This window comes from Salmo salar, chromosome 13 (genome assembly GCF_965601325.2).
Source record: "Salmo salar chromosome 13, fSalSal1, whole genome shotgun sequence".
Lineage (NCBI taxonomy): Eukaryota > Metazoa > Chordata > Actinopteri > Salmoniformes > Salmonidae > Salmo > Salmo salar.
The window spans coordinates 74,600,992-74,627,892 of NC_138303.1; the positions used below are offsets into that span (position 1 = coordinate 74,600,992).

Here is a 26,901-nt window from a genome sequence, read left to right on the forward strand (position 1 = left end):
CCAAATGATAGCAGAGTAATGTTTCATACAAATCATGGGAAAAGAAGGTATAGAAAGCCTCAAAGACATTTTACTTTTTGAAGATGTGAATCTAAAATAGGTATATCTTAGTTTTATTATAAAATCAATTGACAAACTATGACAACAAAACATGAAAAAGACTGACACCGTGCTATAAAGTCACTCTTAAAATACTGTATCAGAAGCACATATACAATTAGTATACAAAACATTAAGAACACCTACTCTTTCCATGACACAGACTGACCAGGTGAATGCTATGATCCCTTATTGATGTTACTTTTAAATCCACTTCAAATCAGTGTAGATGAAGGGGAGGAGACAGGTTAAAGAAGAAGTTAAGCATGGAGACAATTGAGCCATGGATTGTATGTGTGTGCCGTTCAGATTGTGAACGGGCAAGACAAACAAATGTAAGTGCCTTTGAACAGGGAATGGTGTCAGGCGCACTGGTTTGTGTCAAGAACTGCAACGCTGCTGGGTTTTCCACGCTCAACAGTTTCCCGTGTGTATCAAGAATGGTCCACCACCCAAAGGACATCCAGCCATCTTGACACAACTGTGGGAAGCATTGGAGTCAACATGGGCCAGCATCTCTGTGAAACGCTTTCAACACCTTGTAGAGTCCATGCCTCGACGAATTGAGGCTGTTCTCAGTAAAAGGGGGAGAGTGGTCCAACTCAATATTAGGAAGGTGTTCCTAATGTTTGATATACTCAGTGTATACAGGTGTACATGCATAGTAATAATTACAAAATTAAAGAACATAAACATTGAACTGTTGAACAGGGAGATGGAATTTCCTCAGCATTTTCTTACAGGTGAACGCTGTGTTGCCTACTGTATGTAAACCATGTACGTGTCTATGCAATGGACTCAGAGTTTTGTTGGGCTGTAGTGTTTATGAGGTCTCTGGGAAGACTCTCTCTGGCCTCCTGCATCCGTCTCCTGGCCCTCTGGAATGCCTCTGCCAATTAGAGCACAAATCCATTGTTTACCAGACTACTGTACTTTCTTTCACTCAGCATATTGTGTACCAGCATCTTGACATTTTGTTATTCTTTCTCAATGATTTGTATTTGGACATTACATTCCTTACCCAGGACATTGTAGACAGAACCTTGCTGACTGAAGCCTCCCAGCTGGTCCAGAACACTCTGCCTCCTCTTCTTCAGGGTGCTGGCATCAACAAATGCCCTTCACAAAAGACAAGCAGAGGGATGTCAAACAAACAGAGAAAATATGCCCCAAATGGAAAGAATCCAGATCTCTAAAAGTCTGAACCTTTTTCATTCTGCTGCTTTACCCCATACTAAAAGAACATAATACTGAGGACCCCTCATAAATAATCTGTAAATATTCACTGTGGTATTTTCATCCGTGCAACCAACAGAAAGTCTTGACTTGAACCAGACTCACCTGGCGTGCTGGATACAATGGAGGTTGAAGGTGACGCTGCCTGTGGTCTGAGTGCGGAAGCCAAAGCGACTCAGCCTCTCTCCCTACACAGATAGCGTTAGCTAGACTTGTATTTAAATACTTCTCTTCGAAGTCAGTGTTTTGAGGACTTTATTCAGAGAATTGCAGTATGTTCTTTGTACCTTGAAGGTTCCTGGGACTCTGACGTAACTGTAGTCCTCCAGCTCAGGGGATCCACCAATGAAGAAGCGTCTCAGTTCTGACACTGTTCCCGTCTGGAGCGGTCTCCAAGTATGACATGTTATTGTATGCTTCCCTATGGGATACAGACACACACAGCCAGAGTAGATCATCATTTACGCTACTTTCAGAAAACAATTCTGACTGTCATTGAACAGCACCATGCTCTATACACATCTTACCAGGGGTGGAAGGAATGACCAGGTAGCCATAGCCTTCATTTCTGTAGCGCTGCCAGAAGTCCAGGGAGAGGACTTTGAAGTATAGAACTGGCCATTGGGGGAGGGATTCTATGACAAAATAATTTGCAGGGAAATGAAAGAAATGCCATATGAAGTTATGCTATGATAAAATGCATGGAGCCCTGAAAATGCATGGTACAAATACAATTTTATGATAATTATGTTTAGGAATACAATATAAACTAAATATTTATTTTGTTTCTCCCCTCATCAATCTATACACGATACCCCATAATTACAAAGTAAAAACAGGGCTTTAGAAATGTTTCTAAATAAATAAAATAAAAAATATCACATTTACATAAGTATTCAGACCCTTTACTCAGTAGTTTGTTTAAACACCTTTGGCAGCAATTACAGCCGAGTCTTTTTGGGTATGATGCTACAAGCTTGGCACACCTGTATTTGGGGAGTTTCTCCCATTCTTCTCTGCAGATCCTCTCAAGCTCTGTCAGGTTGGATGGGGAGCGTTGCTGCACAGCTATTTTCTGGTCTCTCCAAAGATGTTCGATTGGGTTCAAGTCCGGGCTCTGGCTGGGCCACTCAAGGACATTCAGAGACTTGTCCCAAAGCCACTCCTGCGTTGTCTTGGCTGTGTGCTCAGGGTCGTTGTCCTGTTGGAAGGTGAACCTTTGCCCAGTCTGAGGTCCTGAGTGCTCTGGAGCAGGTTTGCATCAAGGATCTCTGTACTTTGCTCCGTTCATCTTTCCCTCAAGCCTGATTAGTCTCCCAGTCCCTGACGCTGAAAAACAGCCCCACAGCATGATGCTGCCACCACCACGCTTGGCCAGGTGATGAGCGGTGCCTGGTTTCCTCCAGGCGTGACGCTTGGCATTCAGGCCAAAGAGTTGAATCTTGGTCTCATCAGACCAGAGGATCTTGTTTCTCATGCTCTTAGAGTCTTTTAGGTGCAAACTCTAAGTGGGCTGTCATGTGCCTTTTACTGAGGAGTGGCTTCCGTCTGGCCTCTCTACCATAAAGGTCCGATAGGGGGAGTGCTGCAGAGATGGTTGTCTTTCTGGAAGTTTCTCCCATCTCCACAGAGGAACTCTGGAGCTCTGTCAGTGACCATAGGGTTCTTGGTCACCTCCCTGACCAAGGCTCTTCGTCCCTGATTGCTCAGTTTGGCCGGGCGGCCAGCTCTAGGAAGAGTTTGGGGGTTCCAAACTTCTTCCATTTAACAATGATGGATGCCACTGTGTTTTTGGGGACCTTAAATGCTGCAGAAATGTTTTGGTACCCTTCCCCAGATCTGTGCCTCGACACAATCCTGTGTCTGAGCTCTACGGACAATTCCGTCGACCTTATGGCTTGGTTTTTGCTCTGACATGCACTGTCAACTGTGGGACCATATATAGACAGATGTGTGCCTTTCCAAATCATGTCCAATAAATTGAATTTACCACAGGTGGACTCCAATCAAGTTGTAGAAACAGCTCAAGGACGATCAATGGAAACAAGATGCACCTGAACACAATTACGAGTCTCATAGCAAATGATATGAATAGGATTGGTTTTCACTTTGTCATTATGGGGTAATTGTGTGTAGATCGATTAGGGGAAAAAATATTTAACCCATTTTAGATTAAGGCTGTAATGTAACAAAATATGGAAAGAGGGAATACAATGCAAATTCACCCTCTGTCTCATCCTCTCTCCTGAAGAATGCCTCAAAGCTGAAAGGGTAGCTGAAGAAAGCCACGTCGTCCTGCAAGCACAATAAAAGCATGTTCAGGATGTTTGCCTATGTCTCTAATAAGAACAGAGATTAATGTGAAGACCGGAAGTATGTCCCCACCTTTCCTATGGTCTTTGTGCGACATGTCTGAGTCACTCCAGAGAGAGAGTGGAATGGCAGAGTGGACCAATCTAGGCAGAACAGGGAAGGTAGGGTTAGCTGAAAACAACTTGTTAAAAACATCCAGCTATATTCTCTAAAGAGACAGGAATTTAGTTAAAGTTAAAGATGTAAAAGACATACAGTATATTGACAATATGTGTAAGAAGTGGGATATTTTTCTCTATAAAGGTGATAGTTTATTTTGACTCACTGTGGGGCAGCTCCAGGAAAAAGTGGACGTATAAGTTGTCATATTCAAAGCCTTTGGCTGAGTCTGGAGAGAGCAGAGAAATGGTCACTACAGGAGACCTAAGGAAGTGACTATTTTAAAATACAGTATATTGAAAAGTCATATTATAACTGTCTCTCCCATGACTTACCTATTTCTCCATTCACCAACAGACGCAGAATTCCAGGGGGTGGCTGAAGGACACAAACACATAGATTTAATCCATCCCATCATTTCATACATTGACTGGCGTTTCACCAAAACCCTGAAATGTATGGGTTTCTGAGCATTAGTGGTTAATTGAATGACCAAATACTGAGCTAATACTGCAGATTACCTTTGCTGATTAAACAACTTGTGTTAAGGATCTGTCACAAACTACATACATACCATTTCAAAGTCCTGGCCAACCAAGCTGTTGAGGTAGTCTTTATGACGTACATAAAGCTGAAAGGAGAAAAAGAGAGGAGAGGTCATCATCATAGAAAAGACTCTAACCTGCCTGAAAGGCTATAATAATATTTCATCAGTGTACTGTACAGTGAGGGAAAAAAGTATTTGATCCCCTGCTGATTTTGTATGTTTGCCCACTGACAAAGAAATTATCAGTCTATAATTTTAATGGTAGGTTTATTTGAACAGTGAGAGACAGAATAACAACAACAAAAAACGAAAAACGCATGTCAAAAATGTTATAAATTGATTTGCATTTTAATGAGGGAAATAAGTATTTGACACCCTCTCAATCAGAAAGATTTCTGGCTCCCAGGTGACTTTTATACAGGTAACGAGCTGAGATTCGGAGCACACTCTTAAAGGGAGTGCTCCTAATCTCAGCTTGTTACCTGTATAAAAAGACACCAGTCCACAGAAGCAATCAATCAATCAGATTCCAAACTCTCCACCATGGCCAAGACCAAAGAGCTCTCCAAGGAAGTCAGGGACAAGATTGTAGACCTACACAAGGCTGGAATGGGCTACAAGACCATCGCCAAGCAGCTTGGTGAGAAGGTGACAACAGTTGGTGCGATTATTCTCAAATGGAAGAAACACAAAAGAACTGTCAATCTCCCTCGGCCTGGGGCCCCATGCAAGATCTCACCTCGTGGAGTTGCAATGATCATGAGAACGGTGAGCATTCAGCCCAGAACTACACGGGAGGATCTTGTCAATGATCACAAGGCAGCTGGGACCATAGTCACCAAGAAAACAATTGGTAACACACTACGCCGTGAGGGACTGAAATCCTGCAGCGCCCGCAAGGTCCCCCTGCTCAAGAAAGCACATATACATGCCCATCTGAAGTTTGCCAATGAACATCTGAATGATTCAGAGGACAACTGGGTGAAAGTGTTGTGGTCAGATGAGACCAAAATGCTGCCTATGACCCCAAGAACACCATCCCCACCGTCAAACATGGAGGTGGAAACATTATACATTTTAGTAATTTAGCAGACGCTCTTATCCAGAGCGACTTACAGTAGTGAATGCATACATTTCATACATTTTTTTGGGGGGGGGGTTTCTGCTAAGGGGCGGGACAACTTCTCCGCATCAAAGGGACGATGGACGGGGCCATGTACCATCAAATCTTGGGTGATAACTTCCTTCCCTCAGCCAGGACATTGAAAATGGGTCATGGATGGGTATTCCAGCATGACAATGACCCAAAACACACAGCCAAGGCAACAAAGGAGTGGCTCAAGAAGAAGCACATTAAGGTCCTGGAGTGGCCTAGCCAGTCTCCAGACCTTAATCCCATAGAAAATCTGTGGAGGGAGCTGAAGGTCCGAGTTGCCAAACGTCAGCCTCGAAACCTTAGTGACTTGGAGAAGAGCTGCAAAGAGGAGTGGGACAAAATCCCTCCTGAGATGTGTGCAAACCTGGTGGCCAACTACAAGAAACGTCTGACCTCTGATTGCCAACAAGGGTTTTGCCACCAAGTACGAAGTCATGTTTTGCAGAGGGGTCAAATACTTATTTCCCTCATTAAAATGCAAATCAATTTAAAACATTTTTGACATGCGTTTTTCTGGATTTTTCTGTTGTTATTCTGTCTCTCACTTTTCAAATAAACCTACCATTAAAATTATAGACTGATCATTTCTTTGTCAGTGGGCAAATGTACAAAATCAGCAGAGGATCAAATACTTTTTTCCCTCACTTTATGTACATGCATAAGGACAAATCTGACATTAGGCCACTTTGGGTTACAAAAACATCTGCCAAGTTTGGATTTTGGGGTGAACTACAATAAAAGTATTATTACAGTGCACCAACAGTGAATAACACTACACACTCAGTCACTCACGTCTTTATACATGCGCTGTTCCCGTTCCTTCTCCTCTGGTCTTATGCCTTCTGACACGTTCTCCAGGGTTAAACGCCACACCTCCCTCTTCTCCCCCTCCGTCTCAACTCTGGGCACAAACACACAGCATCATAACACAGTAAATGGCTTGTACTGTATGAATTCTGCTACCAAGTAAGTGACCCTTATTTGAGCTAGGGGTAAAATATTTTGACATCAGCGGGTGCGGGTCACTTGCCTGTAGGGCTCCTTGCCTTTGTTGAAGTCTGGTTTGATGGTAATCACTCCATTTCCATCTGCTCTTATCGTGCACAACAAGCATTCCTTCTCCTTTTGGCCAAGTCTGAGGAATACAAGAATACAATGCCACTTTTCAATTCCTGAATTGGAATCTACTTCAAAGTTATTAAATACAAAGCAGTGTAATAAGTGCATAGGCTACATAGGCAACAACCTGCCCACTTGACCCTATCCCCTCCTCTCTTCTCCAGACCATTTCCGGAGACCTTCTCCCCTACCTCACCCCGCTCATCAACTCATCCTTGACCGCTGGCTACGTCCCTTCCGTCTTCAAGAGAGCGAGAGTTGCACCCCTTCTGAAAAAACCTACACTCGATCCCTCCGATGTCAGCAACTACAGACCAGTATCCCTTCTTTCCTTTCTCTCCAAAACTCTTGAGCGTGCCGTCCTTGGCCAGCTCTCTTGCTATCTCTCTCAGAATGACCTTCTTGATCCTAATCAGTCAGGTTTCAAGACTGGGCATTCAACTGAGACTGCTCTTCTCTGTGTCACGGAGGCTCTCCGCACTGCTAAAGTGCCTGGATTAGGACCTCTCTCCTCTGCTCTCATCCTTCTAGATCTATCTGCTGCCTTTGATACCGTGAACCATCAGATCCTCCTCTCCACCCTCTCCGAGCTGGGCATCTCCGGCGCCGCCCACGCTTGGATTGCGTCCTACCTGACAGGTCGCTCCTACCAGGTGGCGTGGCGAGAATCTGTCTCCGCACCACGTGCTCTCACCACTGGTGTCCCCCAGGGCTCTGTTCTTGGCCCACTCCTATTCTCGCTATACACCAAGTCACTTGGCTCTGTCATATCCTCACATGGTCTCTCATATCATTGCTATGCAGATGACACACAATTAATCTTCTCCTTTCCCCCTTCTGACAACCAGGTGGCGAATCGCATCTCTGCATGTCTGGCAGACATATCAGTGTGGATGACGGATCACCACCTCAAGCTGAACCTCGGCAAGACGGAGCTGCTCTTCCTCCCGGGGAAGGACTGCCCGTTCCATGATCTCGCCATCACGGTTGACAACTCCCTTGTGTCCTCCTCCCAGAGTGCTAAGAGCCTTGGCGTGACCCTGGACAACACCCTGTCGTTCTCCACCAACATCAAGGCGGTGACCCGATCCTGTAGGTTCATGCTCTACAACATTCGCAGAGTACGACCCTGCCTCACACAGGAAGCGGCGCAGGTCCTAATCCAGGCACTTGTCATCTCCCGTCTGGATTATTGCAACTCGCTGTTGGCTGGGCTCCCTGCCTGTGCCATTAAACCCCTACAACTCATCCAGAACGCCGCAGCCCGTCTGGTGTTCAACCTTCCCAAGTTCTCTCACGTCACCCCGCTCCTCCGCTCTCTCCACTGGCTTCCAGTCGAAGCTCGCATCCGCTACGAGACCATGGTGCTTGCCTACGGAGCTGTGAGGGGAACGGCACCTCCGTACCTTCAGGCTCTGATCAGGCCCTACACCCAAACAAGGGCACTCCGTTCATCCACCTCTGGCCTGCTCGCCTCCCTACCTCTGAGGAAGCACAGTTCCCGCTCAGCCCAGTCAAAACTGTTCGCTGCTCTGGCACCCCAATGGTGGAACAAGCTCCCTCACGACGCCAGGACAGCGGAGTCAATCACCACCTTCCGGAGACACCTGAAACCCCACCTCTTCAAGGAATACCTGGGATAGGATAAAGTAATCCTTCTAACCCCCCCCCTTAAAAGATTTAGATGCACTATTGTAAAGTGGTTGTTCCACTGGATATTATAAGGTGAATGCACCAATTTGTAAGTCGCTCTGGATAAGAGCGTCTGCTAAATGACTTAAATGTAAATGTAAATGTTTTTCCCCTTGTGCTACTCACTTGCCCAGTGGTCCCATGTCCCCCATGATGTGCATGGTCTGAACAGGTGTGTTGACCACGTGGCTGGTCTTCACAAAGTCCTCCGAGGGCTCCCAGGTAATCAGCCTGGACTTGGGGATTGTGCTGTCACTGCAGACCAACAGAATACCACAAACACATTTTGCAAACAAGGGTATGGTGTAATGTGAACATACCGGTACACCGTCTTCAAAGCAGCACATCATGCTTCAAAGTTGGTTCAATTTCATTCACTTTAATAATAATTAACTTTGGTGAGTAACAGGGACCTACACTGGGCGTCTGTCCTGGCGTCTGTGTCTGACATTGGCCATCCTATGTGCCAGGAAGGTAGGGTTGGACTTGACCTGCGTCACCATACTCTGGGAATCCTGTAATGAGTATATCAAAAACAGCTTTAAAACACTAATGTTTCTTTGGGACAGAAACGAGGTAAATGGTACTACAATACTGGACAACCCACTTCTCTCGAGGAATTACATCTGTCCAGGATGGATTATTTTGAAAAACATCAATGATATGGAGATTCTGTAGAAACCCACCCCTTCCCAATTGGTGAAACGGTCAAAATCGGTGTAGGTGAAAATCCTGCGGTTCCGTCTGCCCCTGGTCCGCTCCAGAGCCATGATCTCTGTGTGGTATTGTCTCTCCAGTGGAGTCTGGCATACTGACTCACTCTGGAACAAATCCACTTCATACTGCCGCACGCACACACACACACACACACACACACACACACAACTTACTATGCAACATCAAACTATCCTAAACAGTAAAGTCTTATTTGTTATAAGGACACTGGTAGAGGACCTACCTGACTGAACAGCTTCTCCTGCCAGCCTACCACCAACTCCTCCTCATCATCTCCGGCTGAAAACAAAACCAAGATGTTCTGGTCCATATCTAGCCACCACGAAAATAACATCTACTCAACTAAGAAGCATCTAACATCTTTCTGTTTCAAAACATCTAACATCTTTCTGTTTCAAAACAGTGTTAATACCTGATTGAGCCGGTGAGTTGAGGGTGTCCAGCTCAATGCCTCTCCTCTCCTGTTGAGTCAAAACCTGCTGCTGAAGGTGTTGGGAGAGGGCTGCTGTGGAGGTGAATCTCTGAATATGGATCCTGTAAACACCATTGTAAATATAAACAAGGTAAACAGGATTCTAGCTAGCTAAATGCCATGTTTTCATGGCAAACTCAGGGATCAGGTCAAGCAATATACTGGGTGTTTATCATCATCTGCTTTGAGAGCTAACGCTTAGCTAAAGACAGTGTCTTGCTTTTATGGCAATGCAAGGAATAAAAGCCACACAAAGGCCAACTGCAACTTACTTAATTGTAAGGTTTTTGACAGCATCTCGGGAACGATAGGCAGACTTCTCCGGTGTCGGTGCTCCAGCCGTCTACCAAGTTGTAACGTTAGGAACTTTATTGATGGCTTGCTAACTAGCTAGATTAGCAACATACACACACACACACGCGCAGCAAGCAATTGAGACAATTTTGTAGCTAGTACTTTTCACAAGCGTCTGCTCGTTGCATGGTAACAACAGTCTGCCTGCCTGGTTGGGTTTCTGGCGAGCAATCCAACTATTTATTGGTTCACTACCGCCACCTACCGTGGGATCCAGTCCAGAGCAGCAGAATAAACCCCCCCACTGATAACAGGTAAGGTAATATCAGTACAATAATATTCCCTTGATGTAAAATGTTTAAGAACCCCCGATGTAATTAATTAAGACAAAAATCTGTCTGACACAAATAATTGCAATTTAAAAAGCTTTATTGGAAATACACGTTTCAAACAGCACAATTCAAGTACAGATGAGTGTAGCTAAATCAGATACATGCTAATTTAGTTTAAATGTGATGTAGTCCTCCAGTCCCAGTTCATTTGCACTCTTTTGACATGCTTCAGACCAGATGCATGCTCCACTTCAGTGTACAATGGTCCTGAACTTACATATCACAGTGTTTGAAGCTTTTACGTTCTGCATCTCTCTGCTGTCTTTCATCTGAAGCCATATCCTCCAGGGTCTAAACAGGTGTAGATTTCCATCTCTGTGTGGGAGACCAGATATTGCAAGGAGACCAGTAAGGGGCCCTCACCTCTTCACTTTGGCCCAAGGATACCAGTGACACTGCCCTAAGGTTGGTGCTGTCCTTTGGATGAGACTGTGGAGACAGAGGTCTTATCTCTCTGTGGTTACTAAAGATGTCATGGCACTTATGACATGAGTAGAGGTGTTGACCCTGCTTCTCCTGGATATATTTCCAAGCCTAAGCATGAAAATCCAAATCATTATCATAGGCTGGATGGAGACCAATATCGTTTTTTTTTTTTTATAATGCTGCATGTCTCAAAATATAAGAATGAGACCAATATATGTATTTTGCTAATCATAGTTCCTGTCTCTGAAATTACGTTTGTGTGTGTTGTAATAATAACCAATACTCAAAATCTGTGTGTGTGTGTGTGTGTGTGTGTGTGTGTGTGTGTGTGTGTGTGTGTGTGTGTGTGGTAGAAGTAATAGTTGGCCATTATTTCTTTGAACATCTCAGTTTGGGCAGCAGCCACTGAAGAAACCTGTCAATCAAAAACCACAGGAGAATAAATAGTATTATAAACTGGGTGGTTCGATCCCTGAATGCTGATTGGCTGACAGCCGTGGTATATTTAAGCAATAAGGCACGAGGGGGTGTGGTATATGGTCAATATACCACACCTAAGGGCTGTTCTTAGGCACAACACGACACGGAGTGCCTGGATACAGCCCTTAGCCGTGGTATAATGGCCATATACCACAAACCCCCAAGGTTTCTTTTTGCTATTATGAACTGGTTACCAACGTAATTAGAGCAGTAAAAATAAATGCTTTGTCATACCTGTGGTATACGGTCTGATACACCACGGCTGTCAGCCAATCAGCATTCAGGGCTCGAACCACCCAGTTTATAACAGACCATATACCACGGGTGTGACAAAAACATTTATTTTTACTGCTCTAATTACGTTGGTAACCAGCTAATAATAGCAATAAGGCACCTCGGGGGTTTGTGGTATATGGCCAATATACCACGGCTAAGGGCTGTATCCAGGTACTCCGTGTTGCGTTGTGCATAAGAACAGCCCTTAGCCATGATATATTGGCCATATACCACACCTCCTCGTGCCTTATTGCGTAAGTTTGCACTTACACATCAGATAGCTGCTCTTTCTCTGCTACCTCATTCTATTTCTCTAATTCTCTAGTCTAGTATTCCTTGGTTATGTTCCACTTCTCCCTCCTCTATTTCCTCACCTCTTCCACAGACTCTTCTTTTCCTCTTTCTTGTCCTCCTCCTTACTTTCTCCAACATTTCCCATCTGTTGCATCTTACTGGCCTTCTCTTGCTTCACTACTTTTTTGGCCTTGCCCTTGTTTTTCTTATTGACCTTCCCTTCCTGAATATTTTGGACAAGGAGATAAAGTAATGTAAGCTTATAGGTTTTCTCTTCTCTTGAGCTACGATACCTAGAGCTATGCTATACTATAGAAGGACTTATGCTATACTATAGAAGGACTTACGGACAATATTCCCTTCTTGTATTTCCTCTCACCTGTGGGGCCACTCCAGCCATTTCCTGGAGCAGCTTCCTGCCGGACTCGCTCAGGTTGGTGATGGGAGCCAGGCGAGGGCTGTGGCGGTATGGGAAGTTCTCTGTTCGGGGCGGAGCGATAATGACAGGGCTGAGAGGAGTCAGAGGCCTTGGGACATTTACTGGGTAGGGAGAGCCTACAGCAGAGGGCAGGGCCCGTAGGGCTTCAGCCAGGGTCCGGTGTGCTGAGGTCACAAGAGGAGAGAGACCATTCTTGACAGATACAGGACTTGAGTCCTTCCCTGGGCTCTGTAGGACCAGAAAGTAAAGTAACATATCAGGAAAGTGCTATGTTCAACACAATCTGTAGAAATACTTTATAACTACTCTATACATATTGCAGATACATGACTACACGCAATAAGTAATTGTCTGCATCATTTCCAATCCCCCATGTATGTATATATATATATATATAATTTTTTTTAATATGCAGAACTTACCAGGAAGTCTGACTCATCGAAGGAGTGGAGAGACAGATCATCATCCTCGTCCATAACCCTCACGTCAAGCTTGGTCACTTTTCCATCCTCAACTTTCAGCGGTGGTGTCCTCCTTTCATGATCCTCATCATCACACTGTGTATCAGAGTCAACTAGTCAGAGACCATCCTCCTCACAGTGATGTCACTCAACAAAGACATGGACGGTAGGGTACAACTCTTTTACCTCCGATTCACAGTCAGTGAAGGAGTAGATGGAAAAGTCATCAGAACTGGAAGATGAGGTCACATCATATTTTCTCTCCATCAGCCGAGTCACCCTTCCAGACTGAGGAGACAGAGAAAGACATGTACTCATGGCAGCCATAGAATACACTGGCATTGACCCTCAAGGAAATGTAGAATATGTAGACAATCCAACATGGTTGTACAAGTAGTGAGTAATACATGGGTAACTGAAAATGCAATAAATGCAACTCCCATAACATTAGGGGTGGGTCTAAAGACCTTCCATAGTATAGGATTCTTTAGCATCTCGAATGGATGATTGTCAATTCAACCAAGCCACCCAAAATGGCCATATGAATCAACAGATTGATCTATCTGTTATGTCTCTATGGGAACAGCAGAGATGACCTGGCTGAGAGGCTCTGGATTGATGCTCCATCCATCCCCAGATGTTTGGTCCTGCCCATAGCTCACAATGATTGGCTGTTAACAGTAAAGAATGAATTCAACACTGCTTTGCTCATTTTGGCCTTGAATTGTGTATCAATAAATAATATAAGTACTGTTATGTGGTTGAATTTGAATGTGACTTACAGGCCTTTTGTGGATCTGAGGGGTCTGCACTGAAGTAGACTGTGAAGACAGCATTCAATGTGGTTAGATAGGGATTTCTGCATTTGCTTTCATTCTGATAACTGCAGTTTGTACATGCAGAATGCATAACTAATGTGTATGTGTTATTGTTTCAGGTCGGATATGACTTACAGGCTTTGGCCTTCTGTGCACCTTGCCGGTTGGCCACAACACGGAATCAGGGGTGTTCACCCTCACTGGTTTCAACTGTCAACACAACACTCAATTTAGAATGTGATAATATAACAAAAACAGGACAAAACAAACAAATATTTGATATTTACCACATAAGGGCGGCGTCTTAAAGCTCTTTTGATTCTCTCATCATTACGGTCCATCTTTCTTTCTGAGGGAAACATTTCCATCAATTGATTGACACAAAACACATCCTGACTCATACACAGACACACACGCACAAAGATGGCATTCCAAATGGCACCCTATTCCCTATATATATATATATATATATATATATATGTTGGGAAGGAGGTGCCCCAAAAGGTCAAAGAATACCTGCAACAACCTGAGTGAAGAAAACGATTGTAGATTAAATCAAATCTGAACACAGTTTATGTAGTGAATTAATGCATGGCTACGTCATTTTATATCACAGCTTTATGACCGCGCATAATACGTCACAAGAAAAAGGCTTGTTTGGAGCCGGACTGGTGGTCGCATCTTCTCACTGGTTGTAGCTCAATAACGAACGTGATGTGCTTATTATATCCTACTGACTGAGTAATGGTTGTATCGATGGTTGGTTGGACGTTTTACATAGATAGGCCAACATGATATCAATAGGAAAAAACCATTCCTTGCCAAATATTTTTTTATTATTGTTTTACTTTGAGTAACATTAAGGGAACACAATGGAAGCCGTTTACTTTATTGTGTTGTCCCTGGCCTGACACGTTTTATTTAATTAAACGGTTTTATTTTATTAAACTGTCAAATCAAATATATCTATCTAGCTTTCTATCTAACTCAAATGAGCTGTTGAGGACTCTTTGGTCATCACATTTCAGGCACAAGCCAGCAGGTGGAAGTGTCTTTAAATGCAGCACTGCCTTAGCGCACTTCATGATCTCCGCAACAGTAACTTTGTGGTTGTGAATGTGATTAATCCAAATGCGGAAGTCCAGTACATTTGTTTTGGTTTAGCAAGCTAGCTACTCAAGTCTTGGCTAAAGTGTTGTGCAATATTGGAGGAAAAGTGTCGTAACTGACATGTTGTATTGTGCTTGAATATCCTCTAGTAGTTTGACAAGTATGCACTGAGCATCAACATGATCACCCGAATAGTTTTGAAAGATGTGGTTCAGAGGTTCAAGAGTTTTACTACTGAGTTCAGGCTAAAAAGTGGCATTGTTGCTGTCATTATAGTATCATTTGTTTTGTTTACTGTCACTGCATATTCCGGTTCATCAGAGGATGTCTAAAGTCTTGGAACTACAGTTTTTGCCAATGGGCATGGTACGTTAGCAAGGAGGGACTGGGTGATTTAAGAATCATATGCTCGGTAGCTAGCTAGCTACTTTGTATGGGAATGTTGTAACGTTATCTAGCTTGCTACAACTTGTAGCTAACGTTAATGACGTAACATATGGTGCCAGTAGGCTACAGCAGCAAACTAGAGCACAACACATCAATGCCGCTGATGTCTGTCAACCCGTTAATTTTAATCCTCTCCTCTTCCTTTACGGTACACAAGCTCATCACATACTCCTTCCACCACAAGACAGTGACCCAGCTACTCTTCAGCATTGGGGTTCTGATGCTCCTCTGGTGGGACTGAGAAGATTGTGGGCACTGTTTGGTTCCTCCTCATGTTTCAGCTGCTCTCTATCAGCACAGGGGTGTTGTACACCCTCCTGGGGCTGGTACTGTTTGGTGCATCTGCCCAGAATCAAGTGGAGGGGTTAGTTCCTGTATCTCTCTCCCTTATGGGTATGGCTACAGTGGTTATGGTTGAGGGCTTTCTTTTTGGGGTCAGTGTACCCATGTTAGCCCTGGCTGTTTCTGGTCATCGCAACACTTTTGGTCCCACACACACTGTCTTCCTCTGCATCCCCATCATCGCAGGGGGGATCTCTATCCTTACTCCAACCTTATTGTGGTTGAAAATAACCATGATACACTGCAGTATGGCACAGCTTTAAGTGTGCTTAGTAGTGTAGTTAAGTTGTAATATGTTTATGTGCGGCGCTGTGGTCTAAGGCACTGCATCTTTGTCTACAGTCCCCGGTTCGAATCCAGGCATGTATCACTTCCGGACGTCATTGGGAATCCCATAGGACGGTGCACAATCGGCCCAGCGCTGTCCGGGTTTGGCCAGGGTAGGCCGTCATTGTAAATAAGAATTTGTTCTTAACTGACTTGCTTAGTTAAAGGTTCAATAAAAATAAATGATACACTTGAAATTTGTGTTGAGTCATCATGCTGTACATAATGGGATGTTTGGTTAGGAAAATGTACCATCACTGTGTCACACATTCTCCTTATCTTGCTCTGGGGAAACATGGAAAGGGCTGGCACCCACTTCTAGACATGTCTGATGCTAGGGCATCAGTGCTGGACAAGAAGATGCCTTTCAGGCTGCTGAGGGACAACTTTGGTTTTAGAAGTGTTTTTCTTTTTTCATCCCGTTGGACAAATACTCCAAACAGCCTTCCCAACCGCGTCCTCATGGCCCTAAAGCACACTTTTGCCTCGTTTTGTATCACCTTTCAATGATAAATCTGGGGGGGACAAAATTTACATTTCAAAATGTGTGTGGGTGGTGGGGGGGCATGTCTCCCTGTCCCCAGTGAAAGTTGTGACCCTGAACATTGATGTCCTGTATGACCCTGCATCAATAGAGAAGGAAGACGGTCCACCCACCCTGAGTACTGAGAAAGCACTAGATGCATAATTTATCCTATAAGACGAGAGGTCATTAAATGAACATGATTGCTGGGTGCAAGCCAGAGTACATGATGTACTACAGTATAATGAGGAGCAGTTTCAATAGATGATTCTCAGCTGTAATTGAATACTGTACAATAGGCACCTAGTGGTCCCCATGATTAGATAGAGAATTATTGTTTAGTTAGATAAGCTCTCTGTAACCTCTCCACATTCTCATTGGTTACAGAATCATTCCTACCCAGTCCAAGCCTACGCTCCCGTTTCCTCCAACCTACAGGCTACCGATACCACACCAAAGACATTTGAAGGCTGGGCCCACTCCCACTATACACAGCGGAGCCCTGTTCAGTTCTCAGGTCATTATGTTCACAACCATGGATATGCCCTCAAGCATAGCTTGGGGTAAAGTCACGAACATGAACACAGCTGCAGCCACAGTCAAGGTCATGGACATAGTCACGAACACAGTCATTGGCAGACATCTGCCTCTCAAACCAGCAGTCACTGGGCTCCAGTGGCTCAACATCTACATTCTCAACATTCTCTCCAGTCTGTGTCAGTCAGTGCCCCCCAGAGTTTCACAGCAAACATGCCCGAGTCTGTGATGGTTCACCCAGGTGCACCTGTGTCTTTATTGACAGATTGATGACATAGAAAACTCATTGAATGACAGAGCTCTCTCATTTGTTATATGTTGAAATGTTGATCAGGTGTGATTTTTTTGTTGTTGTGGTAAGTATTGTTGGAGCTATGACATATCCAGTCAGTGTGAGGCCTGAGGTTTCACCAGCTCGTAGCGTCCCACCTGCCCTTCATGCAGGAGCTGGCCAATGAGCTGGTCTTTGTGCACACATCTCTTAAATAATTATGAATAGATCCACCATTGAGCACAAAAACACTTGTTACAGAATATTTTACATAGAAATAACATCTGTCATACAAACCATGCCTGACAACATGATCCAATAAGACAGAAAAATAAAAGAACATTTAAATAAACATTTTGGAATGTCTTTAAAAAAAAATCCCATTAGGTGATTTTGGTCAAGCTGAACTTGTCAAGCTGAACTTGTTACTGAGGCAGTACTTAAAAAGGTACACGGTTTCTTCACTGATGATTTTGGTTTGAAGTGTCAATCAGACTGAATGTTCAAGGTCAAATCAATACAAGGAGGTTTTGATTGTCAGTTGATTGTAAGACCACTCCTTTTGGCTTGTACTTTGTGTTGTTCTACACATACGGTAGACAAATCTCTTCAAATCAAATCTTTATTTATTTTGGCACTCTTGATTTATACAACCTTGATAAATCAGGCAATTTATATTACACTGATGTATTCCGTTTTTCTTTCCTTAACTACTTACAGCTCAGGGCTGGGCTGAGCGGGAACTGTGCTTCGGCAGAGGTAGGGAGGCGAGCAGGCCAGAGGTGGATGAACGCAGTGCCCTTCTTTTGGTGTAGGGACTGATCAGAGCCTGAAGGTACGGAGGTGCCGTTCCCCTCACAGCTCCGTAGGCAAGCACCATGGTCTTGTAGCAGATGCGAGCTTCAACTGGAAGCCAGTGGAGTGTGCGGAGGAGCGGGGTGACATGAGAGAACTTGGGAAGGTTGAATACCAGACGGGCTGCGGTGTTCTGGATGAGTTGTAGGGGTTTAATGGCACAGGCAGGGAGACCCGCCAACAGCGAGTTGCAGCAATCCAGACGGGAGATGACAAGTGCCTGGATTAGGACCCGCTCCGCTTCCTGTGTAAGGCAGGGTCGTACTCTGCGAATGTTGTAGAACATGAACCTACAGGATCGGGTCACCGCCTTGATGTTAGCAGAGAACGACAGGGTGTTGTATAGGGTCACGCCAAGGCTCTTAGCACTCTGGGAGGAGGACACAATGGAGTTGTCAACCGTTATGGCGAGATCATGGAACGGGCAGTCCTTCCCCGGGAGGAAGAGCAGCTCCGTCTTGCCGAGGTTCAGCTTGAGGTGGTGATCCGTCATCCACACTGATATGTCTGCCAGACATGCAGAGATGCGATTCGCCACCTGGTTATCAGAAGGGGGAAAGGAGAAGATGAATTGTGTGTCGTCTGCGTAGCAATGGTAGGAGAGACCATGTGAGGATATGACAGAGCCAAGTGACTTGGTGTATAGCGAGAATAGGAGAGGTCCTAGAACTGAGCCCTGGGGGACACCAGTGGTGAGAGCACGTGGTGCGGAGACGGATTCTCGCCACGCCACCTGGTAGGAGCGACCTGTCAGGTAGGACGCAATCCAAGAGTGAGCCGTGCCGGAGATGCCCAACTCGGAGAGGGTGGAGAGGAGGATCTGATGGTTCACAGTATCAAAGGCAGCAGATAGGTCTAGAAGGATGAGAGCAGAGGAGAGAGAGTTAGCTTTAGCAGTGCGGAGAGCCTCCGTGACACAGAGAAGAGCAGTCTCAGCTGAATGACCAGTCTTGAAACCTGACTGATTTGGATCATGAAGGTCATTCTGAGAGAGATAGCAAGAGAGCTGGCCAAGGACGGCACGCTCAAGAGTTTGAGAGAAAAGAAAGAAGGGATACTGGTCTGTAGTTGCTGACATCGGAGGGATCGAGTGTAGGTTTTTTGAGAAGGGGTGCAACTCTCGCTCTCTTCAAGACGGAAGGGACATAGCCAGCGGTCAAGGATGAGTTGATGAGCGAGGTGAGGTAAGGGAGAAGGTCTCCGGAAATGGCCTGGAGAAGAGAGGAGGGGATAGGGTCAAGCGGGCAGGTTGTTGGGCTGCCGGCCGTCACAAGTCGCAAGGTTTCATCTGGAGAGAGAGGGGAGAAAGAGGTCAAAGCATAGGGTAGGGCAATGTGAGCAGGACCAGCGGTGTCGTTTGACTTAACAAACGAGGGAATGACGAAACATTTATTTTTACTGCTCTAATTACATTGGTAACCAGTTAATAGCAATAAAGCACCTTGGGGGTTTGGCCAATATACCACGGCTAAGGGCTGTATCTAGGTACTCCGTGTTGCGTCGTGCGTAAGAACAGCCCTTGGCCATGATATATTGGCCATATACCACACCTCCTCGTGCCTTATTGCTTAAGTTTGCACTTACACATCAGATAGCTGCTCTTTCTCTGCTACCTCATTCTATTTCTCTAATTCTCTAGTCTAGTATTCCCTGGTTATGTTCCACTTCTTCCTCCTCTATTTCCTCACCTTTTCTTTTCCTCTTTCTTGTCCTCCTCCTTACTTTCTCCAACATTTCCCATCTGTTGCATCTTACTGGCCTTCTCTTGCTTCACTACTTTTTTGGCCTTGCCCTTGTTTTTATTATTGACCTTCCCTTCCTGAATATTTTGGACAAGGAGATAAAGTAATGTAAGCTTATAGGTTTTCTCTTCTCTTGAGCTACTATATCTAGAGCTATGCTATACTATAGAAGGACTTATGGCCAATATAACCTTCTTGTTTTTCCTCTCACCTGTGGGGCCGGTCTCACTCAGGTTGGTTATGGGGGCCAGCCGAGAGCTACGGCGGTATGGGAACTTCTCTGTAGTGGGTAGAGCAATAATGACAGGGCTGAGAGGAGTCCGAGGCCTCGGGACATTCTCTGGGGAGGGAGGGGCCACAGCAGAGGGCAGGGCCCGTAGGGCTTCAGCCAGGACCAGAGACCTTCCCTGGGCTCTGTAGGACCAGAAACAAGTCAAATATCAGGAAAGTGCTATGTTAAAAACAATCTGTAGATATACTTTATAACTATACACATTGCAGATACATGACTACACTCAATAAGTAGGAGTAACTTACAAAGCTCTGGACATTGTTATTTTTTTCAGGCTTGAGGAGACTGTTCTCGGCTATACTGGTCTGCATTTCTGCCATGCTGTCTATAATTTCGCCAATCTCTCCAGTGCATTTCTTGAATGCCACTTTCAACCTACAAGTCATTCAGCCAACTGTCCAGGTCTACTGCCTTAAGATCACCTTCGCTGCAGTTTCTCTTCATCTCTTGGATCAGTGCCCTCACTTCCTCGCCCATCCTCTTGAGCTCCCTAGCCACGTCTTCGTCCCTCAGTCTCTCCTTCCTCCTCCCCATCCACTTCGCAATCCATCCTCTACAGCATCCCTCATTCTTCTTCTGCCTCTCTTGGTTGATGTCCTGACCGTCATTGTGCGTCTCCAGGCCTTCCTCCAGGTTGAGTTCTATTGAGGTCAGGTTTTCTTTGATCCTCCTCAGGCTCTCCTTGTTGGTGTTGGTCCACTGTGTCTTCTTGTCCAGCTGCTGCCTGCAGGGCCGGACAGTGGGGACAACCTCAATCTGGTGTGACACCTTATTCAGTGAACTCACAGAGGCAGGGAGGAGGATGTTGAACTTGGCCACAATAATCTCTACAGACATAGGGTCAAACCATTGAGATGTGACACACACACAAATTTAAAAGATGCCTACCAGTCGATGGTCTTTCAGTGGTCCTTGTGGTTCCTTTGGAGGCTCTGGACTGTCCTCAGTAGAGGCATCATTGCCATCATTGAGCTGTGTGTCAGAGAGCTAGCTGGTCATAGTCCATTCAGAATTGGAGGATGAGTTCACCTCATCATATTTTCTCTCTATCAGCCAAGTCACCCTTCCAGACTGAGGAGACAGAAAGGCATGTACTCATGGCAGCCATAGAATACACTGGCATTGACTCAAGGACCTTCCATAGTATAGGATTCTTTAGCATCTCGAATGGATGATTGTCAATGCAACCAAGCCACCCAAAATGGCCATATGAATCAACAGATTGATCTATCTGTTGTGTCTCTATGGGAACAGCAGAGATGACCTGGCTGAGAGGCTATGGATTGATGTTCCATCCATTCCCAGATGCCTGGTCCTGCCCACAGCTCACAATGATTGGCTGTAAACAGTAAAGAACGAATTAAACACTGCTTTACTCATTGCAGAATGCATAACTAATGTTTATCTGTTATTGTTTTTAGGTCGGATATGACTTACAGGCTTTGGCCTTCTGTGCACCTTGCCGGCTGGCCACATCACAGAATCAGGGGTGTTCACCCTCACTGGTTTCAACTGTCAACACAACACTCAATTTAAAAGGTGATAGATAATATAACAAAAAAAGGACAAAACAAATACATATTTGATATTTATAACATAAGGGTGGCATCTTAAAGCTCTTTTGATTCTCTCATCAATACAATCCATCTTGCTTTCTGAGGGAAACATTTCCATCAATTTGATTGACACAAAACACATCCTGACACATTCACACACTATACCCTGTATATACACTACCGGTCAAAAGTTTTAGAACAGCTACTCATTCAAGGGTGTTTCTTTATTTTTACTATTTTCTACATTGTAGAATAATAGTGAAGACATCAAAACTATGAAATAACGCATATCGAATAATGTAGTAACCCCATAAAAAGTGTTAAATAAATGTAAATATATTTGAGATTTGAGATTCTTCAAATAGCCACCCTTTGCTTTGATGACAGCTTATCACAATCTTGGTATTCTCTCAACCAGCATCAACTGGAATGCTTTTACAACAATCTTGAAGGAGTTCCCACATATGAAGAGCACTTGTTGGCTGCTTTTCCTTCACTTTGCAGTTTGACTCATCCCAAACCATCTCAATTTGGTTGAGGTCAAGGATTGTGGAGGCCAGGTCATCTGATACAGCACTCCATCACTCTTCTTCTTGGTAAAATAGCCCTTACACAGCATGGAAGTGTTGGGTCATTGTCTTGGTGAAAAACAAATGATCGTCCCACTAAGCCCAAGTCAGATGGAATGGCGTATCGCTGCAGAATGCTGTGGTAGCCATGCTGGTTAAGTGTGCCTTGAATTCTCAATAAATCAAAGACAGCGTCACCAGCAAATCACTGCCACACCATAACACCTCCTCCTCCATGCTTTACGGTGGGAAAGACACATGCGGAGATCATCCGTTCACCCACACCGCGTCTCACAAAGACACCGCGGTTGGAACAAAAGAAATCTTCAATTTGGACTAATCAGACCAAAGGACAAGTTTCCACCAGTCTAATGTCCATTGCTCGTGGTTCTTGGCCCAAGCAAGTCTCTTCTTATTATTGGTGTCCTTTAGTAGTGGTTTCTTTGCAGCAATTAGACCATGAAGGCCTGATTCATACAGTCTACTTTTAACAGTTGATGTTGAGGTGTGTCTGTTACTTGAACTCTGTAAAGCATTTATTTGGGCTGCAATTTCTGAGGCTGGTAACTCTAATGAACTTATCCTCTGCAGCAGAGGTAACTCTGTGTCTTCCTTTCCTGTGGCGGTCCTCATGAGAGGCAGTTTCATCATACGGCTTGATGGTTCTTGCAACTGCACTTGAAGAAACTTTTAAAGATCTTAAAATGTTCCATATTGACTGACCTTCATGTCTTAAAGTAATGATGGACTGTCGTTTCTCTTCGCTTATTTGAGCTGTTCATGCCATAATATGGACTTGGTCTTTTACCAAATAGGGCTATCTTCTGTATACCCCCCTACCTTGTCACAACACAACTGATTGGCTCAAACGCATTAAGAAGGAAAGAAATTCCACAAATTAACTTTTATGAAGGCACACCTGTTAATTGAAATGCATTCCAGGTGACAACCTCATGAAGCTGGTTGAGAGAATGTCAAGAGTGTGCAAAGCTGTCATCAAGGCAAAGGGTGGCTTTTGAAGAATGTCAAATATAAAATACATTTTGATTTGTTTAACACTTTTTTGGTTACTACATGATTCCATACGTTTTACTTCATAGTTTTGATGTCTTCACTATTATTCTACAATGTAGAAAATTGTAAGAATAAAGAAAAGCCCTTGAATGAGTAGGTGTTCTAAAACTTTTGACCGGTAAGTCTATGTATCAGTGGAGGCTGTTGACTTGAACAACTGAGGAGGATGGGAGACCAGTGGTATAGGCGCGGAACACACGGAGACGACAAAGTGTCAAAATCGTCAAAAACGAATTATTTTAACCTAAAGCATTTAATAAAGACATTTATAGTACAATATTATGGGGAATAAGAGGGCTACTTACACAGAGTTGGAAAAGATCACAGCAGTGATTGAGGGTATGAGTTGAGGTGTTCAGAGGCTTTACCAGTGCAGGACAGGGTTTGACTGGGAAGACAAAACAGTAGCACACTACACAGTTAGACAAAAGAGCTAAGAATGAGTTAGTCCAAGCAAGGAGTAAAATCATTGATGTGTAATAATGTGATTGCGTATGTGATTGACTCTACATACAGTAATGAGAGAAAATTGATAGGGATACTCAGTGCTTGGAGGGGAAACATTCAATGTGCCAGTGGATGAGCGGGCACATGAGACGTGGCTTCAGTTCATGTCAGGAGAAAGTTGACAGTGGTAGTGGAGTGGAGTAGTCATAACCTCTTAAAATCAGGGAACAGGAGGGGACTTAGCTGTAAATACAAATAGCAGATACATTCCATTACAGCTGCGCCATTGTAGGTTTGGACAAAGAGTTTCTCTATGAAGTTAAACTCAGACATTTCAAAATTCATGAAGTCAAACAGACTGCACATCCCACCCACTTCACACATCAAAGTATCCCAAGAAACGTTCCTGAATAAAGCCCTGATCATCCACATACCTGACAATAACTGACAACTGCAAGTAGACTGGTGGTGCAATAGGTCCCAGAGAGGTGGGGAAATGTTTACCCCCTGAGGCCTGGAGTTTTTCCTATGACAGTGATTAATCACTTGTAAAAAGGTTTTATATGGGCTATGATGGGACCAGTTTTTCCTAATCAGATCAAAAGGTTTTTAAAAAACTCCTGAAACAAAAACACCTGGCCCGGGGGGATGCAAACCCTGTCAAACTGCAGCTACCTTCTATTTGTTCATTTAAATTATATTTAGACTACATTAGGAGGGGGATTTCCTCTACCCAGACACATAGACAAGAACTGATAGACAATATAACTCACAGGGCTGAGCTTGATTTATGCATGTTTGCATCATGCAGGCCTATGCAACTGTTGGCCTTACAAAAAATGAACTCACATCTGTCATCACTATTATGTTGATTAACTGGAATTAATCAATCATTTTGTATTAAAAACGTATAGGCAGCCTAGCCAGCCCAATTTTGATTATATATACTAAATTTGATCACATTTTCTCCTGACACAAATGGACTATAAATACATGTTACCAATTAGTTTACCCTGATCGGATGACAGGGTGTATAGGCTGTATGCAGGCAATACGGGCGACTTGATGAAAGGCTCCCTATTAACCAGAAATACTTTTGATACCAGTTAGTATTGAACGCCATCACCTTCTTCATGAAACTGATCTCATCAGAGGTCGACCCTCGCTTTTAATTCGCACCTTTTCCGTGTACCCCAGAGAATGGAAGGGGTTCTTCAACCAAAACAATTCACAACATTTTCGGCAGCGTTGGCCATTCTACCATTCTGGTGGAGATAACTGCACACTCGCGCTGGTAACGTTAGCGAGCTAGCTACTGGAGTTCCTGTAATTTATTTAAATTTGCCTTGCTAACAACACACAAAAATAAAGTTCTAAAACCATGAAAATAATTTGTAATATACCTCCTCGCTCTCCTGTAATTTGAAAAAACGAATTTGAATTGAATAATATTAAAAAAAAATGCTCAACTATCATTCTTCACTTTTAATCTCTATCCAACAACTTCACTAAATTTGTCACCACATAGAACCCCCATAATGCTCTGGGGCACAATCCCAATACAACACACTAGGGCTGCATTCCAAACACTTAAAATACACACCTTCTCCCCTCAGCCGTCACATAAAGTGGACACTTCTGATGACGTTTCATGACGGCTGATGAGTTGACACTTGCAGGGCAAGGGGCAGGGAAGAATTATTCAATGCTAAATGGACCGCCCGGAAATGTGTCAGCTGTTCATCCCATGGTTGTTTTCAGTCATCATGGAACTGTTGTGTGTGCCTTATGCGCTAATCAATTATGATTGCATTTCATGTCTTGGCTAGAAGACAACGTCTTCGCAGACATCGAATGTTAGCCTACCTACTGTATCAGGTAAATCGAAAATTGCAATGTATAAGTGTGATGTAAGGAAAGTTATATGCTTTCGTGTCGTTGACTATCATGAAATGTGAAGACTGTATATTATCAAATCCATTCTCTATGTGTAATTTTACTACGCGATAAAACTAATCATGTAACTTTAACGAGGAAGTCGGGGCACCACAGAAAAATTATAGTGTCAATTTCCCAAATATAACTCCTCAGATATTTTCATATCTTATCAAAATAGTCGCTTATTAATGAATTTTATTACCTCAGTGTCATTACTGAATGTCGCAAACCCTTGGATATCTGCACGAACCCTAGCATAGAATCATGAATCAGCAATATACAAATTGGCTTAATGATGTATTTACTAACTTAATCAATCACAGAATTACATAAAACACACACAATTAGTTCATACATGGGTTACTTAACATGTTGTTGTTTCTCTCTGTTGTCGCCGGTCCATCTGCTGGAGGGAGTCGACAGAAAAGTCTCTGGTTGCGTTCCTAGTGGATACTTCAGGCATACCCATGTTGTCGCATAGAATAGATGTTTCGGGGGTTGTCGGGATTCTTCGTCCTAGGCTACGTACATTTCCAGCTGCAGACTGAAAAGCCCTCGTATAACATTTGCTCCTTCTATGGCAATGTTTTAGAGTTTAACCATTTCTAGCCGTGTAGCCAACGCTACACGCTGTATGGTCTTAGAAATTCAAACAATTGCAACCCTAGCTTACACCGTGGTTTGCCTGGTCTGGTGTGAATAGCGTCACGGGGGCTTTTATACTTGAGTAGAAAAGGGGCCGTCTCATGTTTGTGGTCACCTGGGCGTGGCTACTGACTGTGCATAAATACCATAAAACAACCAATTCTGATTTAGAAGACTAAATCACATTATTATCTTTTCAAAAGTATTCTGATACTTATTCATTCATCTTATACAACATTCAGCTGTAAAACTGACAGCTGGGAAATGTACACTTTAAGAGATACAGTTATGTGTGTTTCCTGTCCTTCATGAGATCACCAAATGAAACACGCTAGACATGACTGTCCCTTCAGTGTCCACGGACCATTCCCACATTCTCAAAAATAGAAATATTGTTTCATTCTCCCATTTTGGGGATTAGGAGTTTTTTTTATTTACATTGGTTTCTACTTACACTTGTACGTTGACTTCTTCATATTAAAGTTGGTTTTAAGTTTTGGCTGACTTTGCTGAGCGGATCATCATCACAAACTGAATTATGGGGCTAATTGTACATTCGCAAACTCGATTATACAATTGTAAGTGAAACTAGGCAAAAACAGAGGCGATTATGGAATTACATATGTCATCAGGACGTGTATAATGCTGTGAAGATCCCCACAAGGCATTTCATCTTGTATATTAAGTCTTCAAATGTAAGGCATTGAAAGCATTCTTATTTGCAGTCTGAAAATGTATTTACAAAATTCAACATGGCTGCCTATTCAGATGCCCTAGGAAGGTTGTGTAAATACAGAGAGAAGAGTAAGATTAGAGTA

At 43.8% G+C, this 26,901-nt stretch overlaps 2 protein-coding genes and 1 long non-coding RNA gene across 3 annotated transcripts; 1 reads left to right on the plus strand and 2 right to left on the minus strand.

Annotated features, from left to right (window-relative positions):
- Window positions 1-97: 97 nt before the first annotated feature.
- On the minus strand, window positions 98-10,103 carry mks1 (MKS transition zone complex subunit 1). The gene is made up of 18 exons (XM_014137324.3): window positions 9,801-10,103; window positions 9,469-9,590; window positions 9,280-9,335; window positions 9,008-9,163; window positions 8,739-8,836; window positions 8,448-8,576; window positions 6,541-6,645; window positions 6,303-6,411; window positions 4,382-4,438; window positions 4,143-4,185; window positions 3,974-4,036; window positions 3,721-3,791; window positions 3,561-3,630; window positions 1,863-1,970; window positions 1,623-1,756; window positions 1,441-1,523; window positions 1,121-1,218; window positions 98-988 (listed from the first exon to the last, which is right to left on the minus strand). Exons 4-18 carry the CDS (start codon window positions 9,089-9,091, stop codon window positions 885-887), a joined length of 1,356 nt encoding a protein of 451 aa, XP_013992799.2. The 5' UTR covers window positions 9,092-9,163; window positions 9,280-9,335; window positions 9,469-9,590; window positions 9,801-10,103; the 3' UTR covers window positions 98-884.
- A 130-nt stretch (window positions 10,104-10,233) lies between these two features.
- On the minus strand, window positions 10,234-14,452 carry LOC106567701 (uncharacterized). Its single transcript, XM_014137298.3, has 10 exons — window positions 13,925-14,452; window positions 13,696-13,757; window positions 13,544-13,618; window positions 13,373-13,411; window positions 13,187-13,261; window positions 12,777-12,878; window positions 12,552-12,686; window positions 12,070-12,357; window positions 11,771-11,913; window positions 10,234-11,055 (listed from the first exon to the last, which is right to left on the minus strand). Exons 2-10 carry the CDS (start codon window positions 13,747-13,749, stop codon window positions 11,010-11,012), a joined length of 957 nt encoding a protein of 318 aa, XP_013992773.3. The 5' UTR covers window positions 13,750-13,757; window positions 13,925-14,452; the 3' UTR covers window positions 10,234-11,009.
- Window positions 14,453-14,489: 37 nt separating this feature from the next.
- LOC145860060 (uncharacterized) lies at window positions 14,490-15,831 on the plus strand. Its single transcript, XR_014380148.1, has 2 exons — window positions 14,490-14,884; window positions 15,123-15,831. It is a non-coding gene; the product is annotated as an uncharacterized LOC145860060 (long non-coding RNA).
- The last annotated feature ends 11,070 nt before the right edge of the window (window positions 15,832-26,901 follow it).

Excerpts from the sequence above, each read along its gene's own strand:
- mks1 (XM_014137324.3), bottom strand. The coding sequence starts at position 9,091 with ATGGCTCTGGAGCGGACCAGGGGCAGACGGAACCGCAGGATTTTCACC. Across the intron at positions 1,971-3,560 it reads GAGAGAGGATGAGACAGAGG|AATCCCTCCCCCAATGGCCA; the intron begins GTGAATTTGCAT and ends ATTTTGTCATAG. Across the intron at positions 1,524-1,622 it reads GAGTCCCAGGAACCTTCAAG|GGAGAGAGGCTGAGTCGCTT; the intron begins GTACAAAGAACA and ends CTATCTGTGTAG.
- LOC106567701 (XM_014137298.3), bottom strand. The coding sequence starts at position 13,749 with ATGGACCGTAATGATGAGAGAATCAAAAGAGCTTTAAGACGCCGCCCT. Across the intron at positions 13,262-13,372 it reads CTCAGATCCACAAAAGGCCT|CCAATCATTGTGAGCTATGG; the intron begins GTAAGTCACATT and ends TACTGTTAACAG. Across the intron at positions 12,687-12,776 it reads TCACTGACTGTGAATCGGAG|TGTGATGATGAGGATCATGA; the intron begins GTAAAAGAGTTG and ends TCTGATACACAG.